Source organism: Pteropus alecto, unplaced genomic scaffold (genome assembly GCF_000325575.1).
Source record: "Pteropus alecto unplaced genomic scaffold, ASM32557v1 scaffold67, whole genome shotgun sequence".
NCBI classification, from domain to species: Eukaryota; Metazoa; Chordata; class Mammalia; order Chiroptera; family Pteropodidae; genus Pteropus; species Pteropus alecto.
The window spans coordinates 8,710,790-8,724,269 of NW_006441061.1; the positions used below are offsets into that span (position 1 = coordinate 8,710,790).

Here is a 13,480-nt window from a genome sequence, read left to right on the forward strand (position 1 = left end):
CACCCTCGCGGACCACCCGGGACCTCCAGGGTCCCACGAGGTGCGCGCCGCGCCCCGGGAAAGCCCGGCCGCGCCCGCATCCCCGCATCCGCACCGCTCGCGGCCGCCCATTGGCCGGCGCCGGCTCTGCAGGGCCGCCCCACAGCCAATCGCGGCCGGGGGGCGGAGCCGCGGGCGCCGCCGGATGCTCAGAGCCACTGCGACCCGACGCGCTCCCCGCCCGAGCTGCCCAGGTCCCTCGGCGGCGCCTGAGACAGCAGACGCCGGCCATGCAGGAGCCGCTGCTGGGCGCCGAGGGCCCAGACTATGACACCTTCCCCGAGAAGGCGACCCCGTCGCCGGAGGAGAGGACGCCTATCGGGTGAGAGTCGCGGGGCATGGGGACGGTGGGTGGGGGCTGGTTTCCTCCTTGGGCCTCCTCTGACCATCTAAGTGGCCACCAAAGGGCCATCTGGTCCCCTCCTGCCCCTAGACACGCTATTTAAGACTCCTATTTAAAGAACTGGTTGTATGCCGTCCTCCCTGCCCTCCAGTACCGGGCCCAGCCCCCACCTGTCACAGATAGCGAGTCCAAGACACGGAGAAGGCGAAGGGCTGGCCTAAGGTCACGGAGCAAGCGAACCCGGGGTGGCAAAGCTGGGGGCAGAAACCAGGCCTCTTCTGCTGCAGAAAAGCCCCCCTGCACCCGTGTCTCCCGCGTGGCGGTGGGCTGTGGGGGCCGTCCTCATGCCCCGAAATTCCCCCAAAAGAGCTGGCACTCAGTCCCTGGGGAGGTGCCAGTCTGACTGGCCCTCGCCCTAGCCCTGCCCAGCACTGGCCCCTGAGTGGACAGCCGTCGTACTCAGGACAGGCAGCAGATCGGTGGGGAGGGACTCAAAGACCCCCAATCTCTGCCCCTACCACGTCCAGGGCCCCGCAGAACAAAAGGGTGTTCCTGGCGACGTTTGCCGCCGTGCTGGGCAATTTCAGCTTCGGCTACGCCCTGGTCTACACGTCCCCGGTCATCCCAGCCCTGGAGCGCTCCTTGGATCCAAACCTGAGACTGACCAAAACCCAGGCGTCCTGGTTCGGGGTAAGGACCCGGCTCTGAGTTGGGAGGGGCAGGGCAGGGGTGGCAGGTAGGTACCCCGGTCTGCCTCCGCACTCCAGGCTGGGGGTGGAGGAGGGTGTGAGGCCAGATGATGGCTCTGAAATGAAAGGAGGAAGCGAAAGCCAGTGGGGAAGGTATGGGGAGGAGCAGGTCGGGGAGGGCTTACGGTCTACACCCCGCGGGGTTGAGGGTTCCCCATGCCCCCCACACCCGGATCCGGACTGTCACAGCAGAGCAGCTGCTTCCCTGGGTGATAGGGGTCTGGGGCATCAGGTGCCCGTAGAAAGAGGCGCCTGCTGGAGCGAGGAGGGCCCGGGACAGATTTGGACACGGACACGCAGAAGAGAGGAGCACAGACCTCGAGGGTCTCAGGGTACTAGCGGTACAATCCTGGTGGCCTCAGATTTACAGTGACAACATATTAGCTGAGCCGCTGATGCCCACCGGGTACTGAGCGCTTGGTATGTGCCAGGCGTGTACTCTGCACTTCCCAAGAGAGCTGATCGACTCCAGGGCCAAACCCCACGAAGGGGGTGCCACCAACCTCCCCACAACACAGCTGACTGAACTCTACTCACTACAGTGTATGGGGAACCCAAGAACCCCCAAATCTTACAGTCCCAGAGGCTTCAAGTCACAGAATCCTCCCGTCTGCTGTATTACAGTATTAGACACTTGAACATCAGTCTGCACAGAAGCGCTGTGGACACGCGGCCCCACCTCCTGCCCAGAGCAGGACTCCCCGTTGTGTCCACATGCTGCTTGGGCACCTCTGGAGACAGGAGGCTCACTACCGTTCGGGGCCTGAGTCCGCAACCCAGACTCCCGGGCTGGCCCGGAAGAGCAGCTGTCTCTAGGATCTGACGGGGGGCGGGGGATGCTGGCTGCCCAGACGTGTCTGCCCTGCACCCTCCTCCACAGTCCGTGTTCACCTTGGGCGCGGCGGCGGGAGGGCTCAGTGCCATGGTCCTCAATGACCTCCTGGGCCGGAAGCGCAGCATCATGTTCTCCGCCGTACCCTCGGCAGCCGGCTACGCGCTCATGGCGGGCGCCCGTGGCCTGTGGATGCTGCTGCTAGGAAGGATGCTGACGGGCTTCGCTGGAGGGCTGACAGCTGCCTGCATCCCGGTAAGGCCAGGACCGCCCACCCCAAGTCCCCTCACAGCCTCAGTAGCGTGCTGACCGCGTTAGCAGAGGCCTCCTGGCCTCCAAGTCCAGCGGTCAGCAGGGATGTGTTGGCCGGGGAGACTCAGTTCGCCCCTGCCAGGGCCATTAATTTCAGGGAAATCTGTCGCCACGTGACCAGCTGCTCCCCATTCTGGACTCCTCAAACTTCCTAACCCATTTCTTGAAAATCAACGCACATTGCTCAATGGGAGAAAAGCCACATTGAGCAACAGGGAGGAAAAGGAAGTCCTTGCCCCGGCACCCCGCCCTCGCCCACCCGCACACCCGCTCCGGGGCTGCGGCGAGCCTGGTGGGGGCGAAGACCCCTGGGAGGAGCCAGGTCGAGCCTGGGTGCCCTTGGCCTCCCAGTCCCCAGCTTCGAGCTAGCCGTTTCAGAGCTGAGTGCTTCTGCCCACCTGACAGGGACCCCGAGGCCCGAGGGAGGTCACAGACTCATGACCAGGACAAGAGCCTCACCAGAGGCCCCCACTTCCCGAGGGTCAGCGGGGCCCCCTCCGCCGCCTTGGCCAGGCCCCCGTGTTCTCACGCGGGCCGGGGTGGGTGCGGTGTCTTGCAGGTGTACGTGTCTGAGATCGCGCCCCCAGGCGTCCGTGGGGCCCTGGGGGCCACACCGCAGCTCATGGCAGTGTTTGGGTCGCTCTCTCTCTATGCCCTTGGTGAGACGTGCGTGCACGCGGGCCCCTCCCGTGTGCGGGCAGGGGGCGAGGGCTGGGAAGGGATGTGCCCCCAGAGAAGGCTGGGCCGTGAGGCTTCCTAGTTCCGTGTCCTCCCGGGCAGTCCCCCGCCCCGCCCGGTCACTGTCACGAGGCCCCTTCCTACCTGGCCAGCAAGGGCTCCCCGCAGCCAGCAGCCTTCAAACTCTTTTGACAGCAGAATCCTTCTGTCAAAGAGCCTTAGGTGGGAATTTGGAGTAGAAAAGAGACCAGAGCACCCCTGTTGAGGTGGGTGGGGCTTGGTGGTGGAGGCCCGGGGTCTTGCCTGCTCAGGCCACCCCTCCGGCCCCCTTCCATGGCCCTCGAGACCCTCCAAGAACCTGGGCCCTGTGCCAGGGCTGGGCCATCGTGTGGCCCGTCCCGATCCAGATCTCAGAGGCCTGGGGCCATCACGGCACTTTCCGTAGGAGGCGGCCTGGGACCAGCCTGGGACCAGCCCTGAGGGCAGACGAGGCTGCTCAGAGGTCCCAGTGGGAGGAGGCTCTGCGTCCAGCCTGGATCCCAGCTCCTCAGCCCTTCCCCGCCCGCAGGCCTCCTGCTGCCCTGGCGCTGGCTGGCTGTGGCCGGGGAGGGGCCGGCGGTCGCCATGATCCTGCTGCTCAGCTTCATGCCCAGCTCGCCACGCTTCCTACTCTCGAAAGGCAGGGACGCGGAGGCGCAGTGGGCACTGGCCTGGCTGCGCGGGGCCAACGCCGACATCCGCTGGGAGTTCCAGCAGATCCAAGACAACGTCCAGAGACAGGTGTGTGTTTGGGGGGGGGTGGCACCACTGTGTGTGGCTGCAGCCAGCCTCTCCGGGCCTCGGTTCCTTTCCCTAGGGAACGGGGTACCGGTAGCCCCAGATCCTGGTGTCACAGCACCCCACCCTGAGCCCACCGATCCAGGAGCCTGTGGTTTGGGTAGGGGTCCCCCGGGCCCGTTCCCTGGCCTGGGTCATTTCCTGGGGGAGGGATGAAAGGGACCTCTGCCCAACCCCATGCAGTCCGGGGCAGAGTGGCGCCCACTGGCAGGGCGGCCCAGCCCCCTCAGAGGCTGCCTCGTGTCTCCAGAGCAGACGCATGTCATGGGCCGAGGCCCGAGACCCCTCCATGTACCGACCCATCGCCATCGCCCTGCTGATGCGCTTCCTACAGCAGCTGACGGGCATCACGCCCATCCTTGTGTACCTGCAGCCCATCTTCAACAGCGCAGCCGTCCTGCTGGTGAGACCCCCGCCCCCAGCCCTGCTTGAAGCCCCAGGTGTCCCTCAGGGCCATCCTTCACCTGGCACCCGCTCTGTGCCGTGTATCTGGTGCATGTGCAGGGGGCGACCACCGGGGGCGTGTACCCGTGTCCCGTGCCATGCACCTGTCCTCAGGGAAACGTTTGCAAGTAAAGCGTACGTTTTAAAATGTACAGGATCACAAACGAAACCAGCATAGAAATGCAGACCCGAGGTTCAGAGCATCTGCCGCTCACTGAGGGAAGTCGCTCCCTCTCCAAACCTCAGCTTCCTCCCCTGCAGAACAGAGATAATGGATGGGTGACGTCAGCCCCGTTCGGGGCTGGGGAGATGAGATTTGGAGATTGGTGACAGCGAGTTCCACTAGTCATTGTCCCATCTAGAGTCTGTGCTGGCCTTAGGCTCCGGGGTGGGCACGGCAGTTGTGCCCCTGCCCGAGAGGCCCCACAGGCTAGGACAGGTGACCGGAGAAAGTGCCTGGCACACAGTAGGTGCTTGGTGGCTCAATGCTCCAAGGAGCCGTGGCTGTGGCTTGAGGCCTGAGCACCTTGGGGGGACTGGTGGGATAGCAGCAGCAGGCCGGGGGTCCTCAGCCTCGGTGGCTTCGTCCCTGCAGCCTCCTGAGGATGACGCAGCCATCGTGGGGGCTGTGAGGCTCCTGTCGGTGCTGATCGCGGCCTTCACCATGGACTTGGCCGGACGCAAGGTTCTGCTCTTCGTCTCAGGTAAGCCCCGCCGTCTCGGGCACGTCGGCACGCCTCGCTCTTCCTGCAGCCGGGCCCCTCGAGGTAGGTGCCATGTGGCTGGGAGCTCCGAGGGCCTGGGGCAGACCTGCTCCAGACCGGCGCGGGGCCTGGCCTGCACCCACTGACTGCTCCAGAAAGGTCTGCCAGGGCTCGTGCGAGCAGACGGGCTCGCACACCACGGTGGGTTTGACGGAAGCCCAGACTGGGCTGGACGAGAAGGCTGCTGCTCTGCAGAAGTGTCCAGTCGCAGGTGGGCCGTGATGGTGGCCCGGACAAGAACTGGGCAGCACCGAGTACAGGGCGCTGAGGGGCTCTGTGGAAGGAGCGTCCGGGGAGCCGCCAGCTCAAAGGGTCCTGGCCCCTGAGGGCCATCTGTCTGTCCACAGCGGCCACCATGTTTGCTGCCAACCTGACACTGGGGCTGTATGTCTCCTTTGGTCCAAAGCCTCTGACCCCCAACAGCACCGTGGGCCTTGAGAACGTGCCCTTCGGGGGCACAGAGCAGCCCCTGGTCATACCCACCAGCTACATCACCCTGGTGCCCCTGCTGGCCACCATGTTCTTCATCATGGGTAGGTGTGGCAGTGATCCCGCGGGGGGTGGGGAGTCTGGGAGGGCCACTGCCAGGGAGGGCCACTGCCAGGGAGGGCTGTCCCGTGGGTGACGTGTGGGTGGGGCAGCGCTCTCCCGGGTTGTCTGGGACAGGTGGGGAGGGGTCTCTCAGAGGCTCAGGGAGGCAGAAGATTCCCCCGCAGCTACCAGCTGGCCTGAGCCCTCAGGTGAGCTCCGCCTGAGGCCTCCCCCCTCCCTGGGCAGGCTACGCCATGGGCTGGGGACCCATCACTTGGCTCCTCATGTCCGAGATCCTGCCCCTGCAGGCCCGCGGCACCGCCTCGGGGCTCTGCGTGCTGGTCAGCTGGCTCACCGCCTTCGCCCTCACCAAGTCCTTCCTGCTGGTGGTGGTGAGTGCTGGGGAGCCGGGGCCCCTCCGGCCACCGCCAGGGGCTGTGTGGAGGGGCTTCTCCACCATGTCCCCTAAGCCTCAGTGGTCCTCCGAGATTAGCACCCGCCTCCTTCACACGGAGGCCGGACAGCAAAGCCTCCTTCATTACGACAGACAGCCAGCTCGGGGAGCTGTTTAGAGAAGTCAGCTGACTTCCCAGGTCAGGGAGCCACACCCGTCGGCGCCGTCGTTGGCTAGGAGAGCTGGGCTTTCTGTCTGGGCTGGCAGTTTGGCTCTCGGAGGTGTGCCCTGCCCGTCAGCCCTCAGTGGTATCCTACACACATATGCGCACGCGCACACACACACGCGCAGACACACACATAACTCCCACCTGGCTTAACACCACCTCTGGGTTCAAACCCCAGCAGGCCCCGAAGTCAACCAGAATCTCTTGAGTCCCAGCTCCCAGTCCCAGGAGGGAGGGTCTGATGCGGCTCTGACTGGTGCCTACCCAGGTGCAGTCAGCGGGTCAGGCAGGGCTGGGGGCCCCGGACTGGGTGAGTAGGCTGGGAGGTGCCGAGCAGCACAGATAGGCAGGGCCGGGGAGGGCGTAGCTGGAGCCAAAAGGGCAGAGCATCCTCCCAGCCAGACTAGTGGCAGGCTTCCTGCAGGCAGGAGCGGGGCCAGTAAAACGGAAGAGACGCGGGCTGGGGCTGGGGCGGGGGAGAGGCGGGGGCCAGGGGCCGAGGCCAGCGGCCAGGGCAGGACGGGCTGCCGACAGTGGCGTCCTCGGGCCGGGAGGAGGCCTCGCGCTTCCTCGGAGGGCGGCGGGGGCAGGCTCCGGGGCACCGAACTGGAGGAAGTGGGGGCGCGAGCGGGGCGGGGCCCGGGTCTCCGAGTGACCGCCGCCCGCCCCCCCGCAGACCGCCTTCGGCCTCCAGGTCCCCTTCTTCTTCTTCGCTGCCGTCTGCCTGGTGAACCTGCTGTTCACCGGCTGCTGCGTGCCCGAGACCAAAGGCCGGTCGCTGGAGCAGATCGAGGCCTTCTTCCGCACCAGGAGGCGGTCCTTCCTGCGCTAGGTCAGGGCCCCTGCCCGGAATGGCCAAGCCACCGGGCGGCCAGGCCTCCGTGCCATCCAGGACGCAGAAGCACCTGCCGCCAGCCAGGGCACAGCAGGACTGGCCAGGCGCAGGCCAGCGCCGAGCGCGCTCTGGACCGGACGGGCAGCCTCAGGCTGGAGGGGCGCACGCAGCCCTGGGTCTGGGGACGAAGCCCTGCTGGGTGACCTGGGGCGTCGCTCCTTACACCAGCACAGAGGATGCCCTCACGCAGGGCTGCGGCAAGGACAGGGCTGGAGGCGGCAGAGCGGCCCCCCCGGGAACAGCATCACGTCACCAGTTCTGACCGCTGAGCCTCCACGGGCTTCCTGGCTCCGGGGAGGAAGGTGGAAATCTACGCCCGTGAGGGTTTGCGGACGCCACAGGGAATGTTCTGGACGCCCACGGGCCAGGGCTCAGGACTCAGCACAAGTACTAATCCTGCAGCAGCCCGACCTCTGGGAACAAGGGGCCCTCAAGTGTCCGTCCGCACACCGTGTCCACCCTACTTACGAAAATAAAAGAACTGGGCTGTGGCCCTGGAGAGCCAGGTGTTCAGGGTGGCCCCCAGCACCCGGGCTAGACCCACACCTCCAGCCTACGGCCCCGGCAACACCCCTTTATTGCCACCCCGACCATCCAATGGGGAGAATGCGCACAGCCTATGGGGGAGCCGGCTGCGGAGCTGGCCCTGCGTGGCCGGTCCTGGGCAAATGGCAGCTGTTCCCAGGCGCTCGGCTGAGGTGGGGTCGGGCATCCCTCCCACCCACTTATGACACCAGCAGGCGGGTCCCAAGCAGAGCGCACCAACGAGCAGACCAACGCCACATTGCATCGCTCCACATCCAAGCTAAACACCGGGAGTAAACGAGGACCAGACCACAGTCCAGACCAGAGTCCAGACGCATGGAGGCGGGAGTGGGCCCTGGTGGCCCAGCCCCCCCGAACCTGGAGAGGCGGTCCATGCAAGGCGGGCCTCCCACGGGAAACAGGGGCCCAGCCCCAGGACTGTTCCTGCTACTTACGGGGAACCGCGGGCAAGCGACCTGCCCACTCCGGCCTGTGACGGATGGGATGGAGGGCCTTCTGCCGCTGCCTCTGGCCCCCCAGCACCACCCAGTCCCCTCATGGGGGGAGGTACAACCATCCCTGACACAAGCAGCCAGGAAATCCCTGTCGGTGAGGCCCTGGGGCGGGCGCTGGAGGGCTGGGCCCCACCAACCAGTCCCCCTTCCTCGGTAAGAATGAGCTGAGAGCGGTGATCGGGCCTTTGCGCCTCCTGGGAGGTAGGCAGGTCTTTATTCACAGCACACACGGGAGCACACGCACACGCACACGCACACAGCCCCCCTGGCCTGAGCCCACAGCCCTTCAAACCAGCACTGGCCTGAGAAGGTGGCCCCCGAGGACCCTTGAAGGCACGTGTCCCATCATACCACCCACACTGACATGCCCTGCCACCCTGGCCCTCAGCCCGCTCAGGGTTCCAGGTGGGACGCAGCTAACCAAGACCCCACTGACATGTCCCCAGGTGGCACCTGCTGCTCCCAGCCACAGCTGCGGATGAAAGGCCCCTGTGGGCAGCCAAGGCCGAGGCACCGCCCTGGGGCCGGGTTCGACACAGCAAGGCAGAACCCTGAGCTCTGGGGGCTCAGGACAGTGCGGCCTGGGGGCTGCGGAGGAGCAGGAGCTGGGCCTGGACGGGGCACTCCCCACGGCGACCCGCTTCTGCCCAGGGCTGCCGGGCCCAGCCAGGCCCTATCAGACACGCCTGACGGCCGAGGCCGAGTGGGAGGACGGGCCGGGCCAGGAGGCAGCCTGGGGGAGATGAGGTCACCAGTGCTCCACACTCCCTGCCCCTCGCCCCAGGCCTTGTTTCCGGTGGCCTGGCACCCGGGGCAGTTGGGGACAGCAGTCTCCGCCCCGCTCTCGAAAGGCAGGAGGCTCCCGGAGGACAGGGAGGGGGGCAGGCCTGCAGGGAAGCGCCGGTGGTCAAGCCCGGCCCTCGCTAACGGGGCAGGGCCACACCGGGGAGGTGGCCCTGCTGGCCGAGGAGCGCCTGCCCCCCACTTCCTTAGCACCAGGGCCTGCGGGAGGAACAGGAAGGGCCTGGGGCCCGCCGGGCTGTGGGATCCTGAAATGGTCCGCCCTGGAGTCCAGGGCGCTGGGAGGGCGCGCCCTCCCGCCAGCTGTCTGCGGCTGCTCCGCTCCCAGGGCTCGAGGCGCACCCTGGGAGCACAGGAGGCTTCCACGGAGGACCGAGCGGCTGGGGGCCGTGGTGGCAGCAGCCGGCCCTCAGGACGCTGCTGCGCCCTGACGACGAGTGGGCGGGGTGAGCCCAGCGGCTCAGCACACAGGAGGCTCCGGCCGATGCCCAGGCCGCCCACCTGGAGCCAGAACTCCCATCTCCGGGGGCGCCCCCCGGGCTCTGAGCAGGTCCCCGCATTTCTGCCAGTTGCGGAAGCTTGGAAATCCACCCGCGGCCCATGCCGCCGTCTCTCTGCTGCCGGTCACGGCTCTCAGCACCTCGGCACCAGCTCAGGGCCAGGAAACGCCGATCTGGAGTGGGGGCAGACAGGGCTCCGGGCGCAGGGCCGGGTGCCGAAGCTGAGGGGAGCCAGACCTGTCCGCTCCAGGCTGCCCCGCCAGGCCCCGCCCCTCCTGGACGTGCTCACGCAGAACCGGAGGGTGAGCGGGGAGGGCAGGGCCCCCAGACCCCATCACAGCTCCCCCTCCAGGGTCCCTGCGAGCTTCTCCTCATCCGCCTGCTGCTTCTGCTGCTGGATCCTAGCGTAGGAGATTGCATCGCCCCTGCAGAGAGAGCGAGTCAGCGTCACACCGGGGACAGTCCCCAGGCACACGGCCCTCCCAGCCACTACCTGACTCCTGGCCAGTGACCCAGGCCTGACCTGCAGGCAGAACCTACTACGCCCTCTGGTTTCCAGAGACCTATTGCTACAGTGGCCAAGACATGTCTCGTCACCGCTGAGAGCCGCGCAGGCTGCCTGGGATCCCTCAGCCTCCGTGTGGGCTCTGAGGGAACGGGGAGCTGCAGAGCCAGGTGTGGCCCTGGATGGGGAGAGGCCTCACGAACCGTGTCTGGCGTCCCCGCCAGAGGCTGCCAGAGGAACACCTGGGCCAGGAAGGCTGTGAGTCCCCTGCTCGTTCCCTAGGGCTGAACGCCCTGAAGACGCTGATGAGTCGCTGACGACCTCTGTGCCTCAGTTTCCACAAGTGAGTAACAGGGCCACTCCCAGACCCTCCGCACTGAGGCACAGGAGGCAGGAAGCAAAGAGCCCTCCCCAGGGCTGGGACCGGCAGACGCACTTCTTGCCCAGAGCGGAGAGTCCGTACAGCACTCCGGTGGCAAAGGCGATGGCGTTGCCCAGCAGCGTGGTCAGGGTCAGGCTGATGACGACGGGAACGACGGCCATCCTGGGGGAGAAGCAGAGGTCAAGGGGGCACGCCCGCCCCGTGGCCGCCATGCCGCTTCCGGGCTTCCCAGATTCGCCCCAGCCCCCTTCCCAGGCAGGATCCCCAGCGACCAGCTGGGACAGATGCACAGCAGGGCTTCGCTACGTCCTCAAACACCTGAAAACTTGTTTGCCAGATTCTGCGCATCTTCCGGGGGGAAGACCCCAAGCTTTCATCAGGCTTTTGAAAAGATCTGTGAACCAAAAGAGGGCTGAACAGCACCGAGACGGCCCGACCCCCCCACTGTTCATAAAAACAGGCGGACCAGAAGACCCCGTGTCCCTTCAGTCCCCTACCAGCTTTGTGACTGTGGGCGAGTCACTCGACTTCGCGAGGCCCACTCTCCGTGCTGTGGAGTGCGGACCGAACCTCAGAGTTTGAGATTAAGAGAGACGAGGCATGTTAACTGCTTAACACGCTGCCTGGAACAGCAAAAGCACTAAAATGCTGGCTCTTAGCCCAGTAAAACCAGCCACACCTCCGCAAGACAGATCCCAAAGATTAAACCGTGAGACACGGGGTGTCACGGCAAGGTTCACGGCATGGGCAGCTAGCTCGCGGGCTGTCTGGTCCCAATGCAGCTTGGCGCCACCTAGCGGCACGGGTCCACCCTGGCTGAAGCATCCTCGGGCTGACCCCCTGATCCTGGGATTTCCAGACCAGTGGTAGGAACTGGGCTTAACTGGGCTTGGGAAACACCGGCGGCTCGAGGACCAGCGCTCTGTCCTGCCACTTCCCGGACAAGGCTGCCCAGGATCCACCACACGCACCCCCAAGGGCTTCCCTCTGCCCACACGCCCTCACACCCAGCACAGAGAAGACACGCCGGGCCAGCGGCCGCGGGAGGGGAGGGGAGGGGAGGGGAGGGCGATGGGACCTGACCAGCTGAACTCCACCAGAAGCCCCCGTGGCTGGACATGTGACCGGAGGTTTCACTAACGGGTGACCCTTGAATGACAGTTTGGAACCGCACAGGTCCACTTAAATGTGGATTTTTCAACGAACACATACAACACTACAAATGTATTCACGCTTTTTCTTCCCTGCGATTTTCTTAACACTCTTTTCTCCAGCTGACTTTATCGCAAGAACACAGTGTATGATACAGATAACGTACGAAACACGGATTAACTGTTGATGTTATCAGCCAGGCTTCCTTCCGGTCAACAGGAGGCCATTAGCAGTTACGTTTTCAGGGAGGCAATTTATACGCAGATTTCTGCCTGCACGCGGGGTCAGCACCCCGCACCCCCGCGTTGCTCAAGGGTCAACTGTAGTTATAAAATTTCTAGGTGATAAAAGAATAGAAACCACAAAGGGAAGGAAAGGCTGCGGGGAAAAATCCGTCAAGACAAATCAAAGGCAAACAATTTGCAGAAAACGTAAAAAAGGATTAAGGAGCCTTTAATATAAAACACACAGAACTTACTAACTGAAACACTGAGACGCCAACAGGTGAAAGTAAACCAGACCATATTCACAAAGAAAATGCCATCGGTAAAAAAGACGGAGACGCGTTTCAGCCCTCGACCCGGCTCACAGCACCGCGGGCGGGCGGGGTGGCGAGCAGACCCCCTCCGGGAAGCAGTTTAGTCACACGCTGGCCCCTTTTCAGTGATCATAAGCTTCGACCGAATCATCCCGCACCTGGAAACACCTGGAAACACTAAGGAAACCATCAGCGACACAGGAGGCTTCAGTGCACACGCGTCTGTCACAGCTTCGCGCAGACCACCTTACACACTCAGAAGAGCGGGCCGTGGCCGGTAAGTGAACATTCCTATCAGAAAGAACACTCTCGTGAAGTCTTTGTGGTGATAATGAAACGTTTCTACCATGATAGTAAGTGGGGAAAAAAGCAGAACACGAACTTATTTACGACGGTCATAACTGTGTAGGAAACAGGTTCTAGAAAGACGCCTGAAGACACGGTGAAATGGCACACGTCGCAGTGCTAACGGGCCGGGCTCCGGGTGACCATTTTCTTTCTATTTTCCAAACTGTTTTTAACGAATGGAAATTACGGTCAGCGTTTTAAAAATACATCAGAAAAATAAAGACCAAGGCATAGGACCCGACGTCACGCAGTGCCGTGTGATCCTGTTTGAAACGCGGGGCGGCTGCGGCGAAGCACACGCCCGTGCGCTGGCCACACGCGCGGCCTCCAGGCGGGGAGGGACGTCTGCCGTCAGCACCTGCACGATCGCCTCTGAAGACACCTGGGCAACAGCAACGGTCACTGCGGCTGCCGCTGCTGCCAGGGCTGCCGAGGGCCTCCTAGGCCCCAGGCACTATGCTAGAAGCTTCTATGCATTAAACACATCCTGAAATTAGCTCAGTCTCGTGATTCGGCCGTGAAGCAGCACAGACTGGATTCGCGCCTAGACAGGATCACGAGCGGTGCGCGCTCGGAAGGTGGTGCTTCGTGCCCCGCGGCGCGCCGACCCCACCCCCGGCCCGCACGCACCAGCCGCGCCTAACAGCTCCCAGCTGCTCCCTGTGTCTCTCCACTACACGCGGCGCCACGAGGCGCGTGCACCTCCCGTGGACGGCCGCCAGCCAGCGACACGGCGCACGAGAACCCGGCGAGGCCTCCGCCGACAGTGAACAAGCGCACCTGGCCTGTGGTCCGGGCCGGCGCCACCACCGCCCTTGGGGTCACCGAGTCGGGGGCCCTCGAGGCCACACCCCCCAGCATCCCGGCCCGCGGCCCTCACCCGCAGTAGAAGACCGCCTTCTGCCAGGAGCGCAGCCGGTCCACCGTCGCCGCCACCGTGTTCGCAAACTCGATGAACGGGCAGCAGAAGGGCGCCTCGCAGAGCAGCAGGACGAAGGCGTTCGTGCTGCGGGGCAAGGGGGGGACAGCGCAGCTGACGAGCTGGGGGTGCGCTCCCCGACGCAGAGTCCCCGCCGCCGAGCTCGCCGCCCCGCTGCCCCACCCCGCACCCCGTCTCCCTAACTGAGCCAACCGTCCTGGAGGGAAGGACCCGGGCCTCTGACGGAGGAG

The 13,480-nt window shown here is 64.8% G+C and overlaps 2 protein-coding genes across 4 annotated transcripts in view; one reads left to right on the forward strand and one right to left on the reverse strand.

Annotated features, from left to right (window-relative positions):
• Window positions 1-243: 243 nt before the first annotated feature.
• SLC2A6 (solute carrier family 2 member 6) lies at window positions 244-8,126 on the forward strand. The gene is made up of 10 exons (XM_006918100.3): window positions 244-361; window positions 910-1,072; window positions 2,012-2,218; window positions 2,835-2,934; window positions 3,522-3,733; window positions 4,041-4,193; window positions 4,830-4,938; window positions 5,346-5,531; window positions 5,776-5,921; window positions 6,826-8,126. Exons 1-10 carry the CDS (start codon window positions 270-272, stop codon window positions 6,979-6,981), a joined length of 1,524 nt encoding a protein of 507 aa, XP_006918162.1. The 5' UTR covers window positions 244-269; the 3' UTR covers window positions 6,982-8,126.
• A 135-nt stretch (window positions 8,127-8,261) lies between these two features.
• CACFD1 (calcium channel flower domain containing 1) overlaps window positions 8,262-13,480 on the reverse strand; it is a 9,429-nt gene continuing 4,210 nt past the window's right edge. Inside the window, exons 2-5 of one of the 3 annotated variants that reach the window (XM_025051220.1) lie at window positions 13,191-13,316; window positions 10,591-10,666; window positions 10,327-10,434; window positions 9,654-9,810 (exon numbers count right to left, since the gene is read on the reverse strand). In XM_025051220.1, coding sequence (XP_024906988.1) covers window positions 9,787-9,810; window positions 10,327-10,434; window positions 10,591-10,666; window positions 13,191-13,316 — 334 coding nt within the window. In that variant the 3' untranslated portion in view covers window positions 9,654-9,786. Of the gene's footprint in view, window positions 9,811-10,326; window positions 10,435-10,590; window positions 10,667-11,861; window positions 12,254-13,190; window positions 13,317-13,480 lie in introns of those variants that run through there. The other 2 variants (XM_025051221.1, XM_025051222.1) reach the window with 2 other exon arrangements.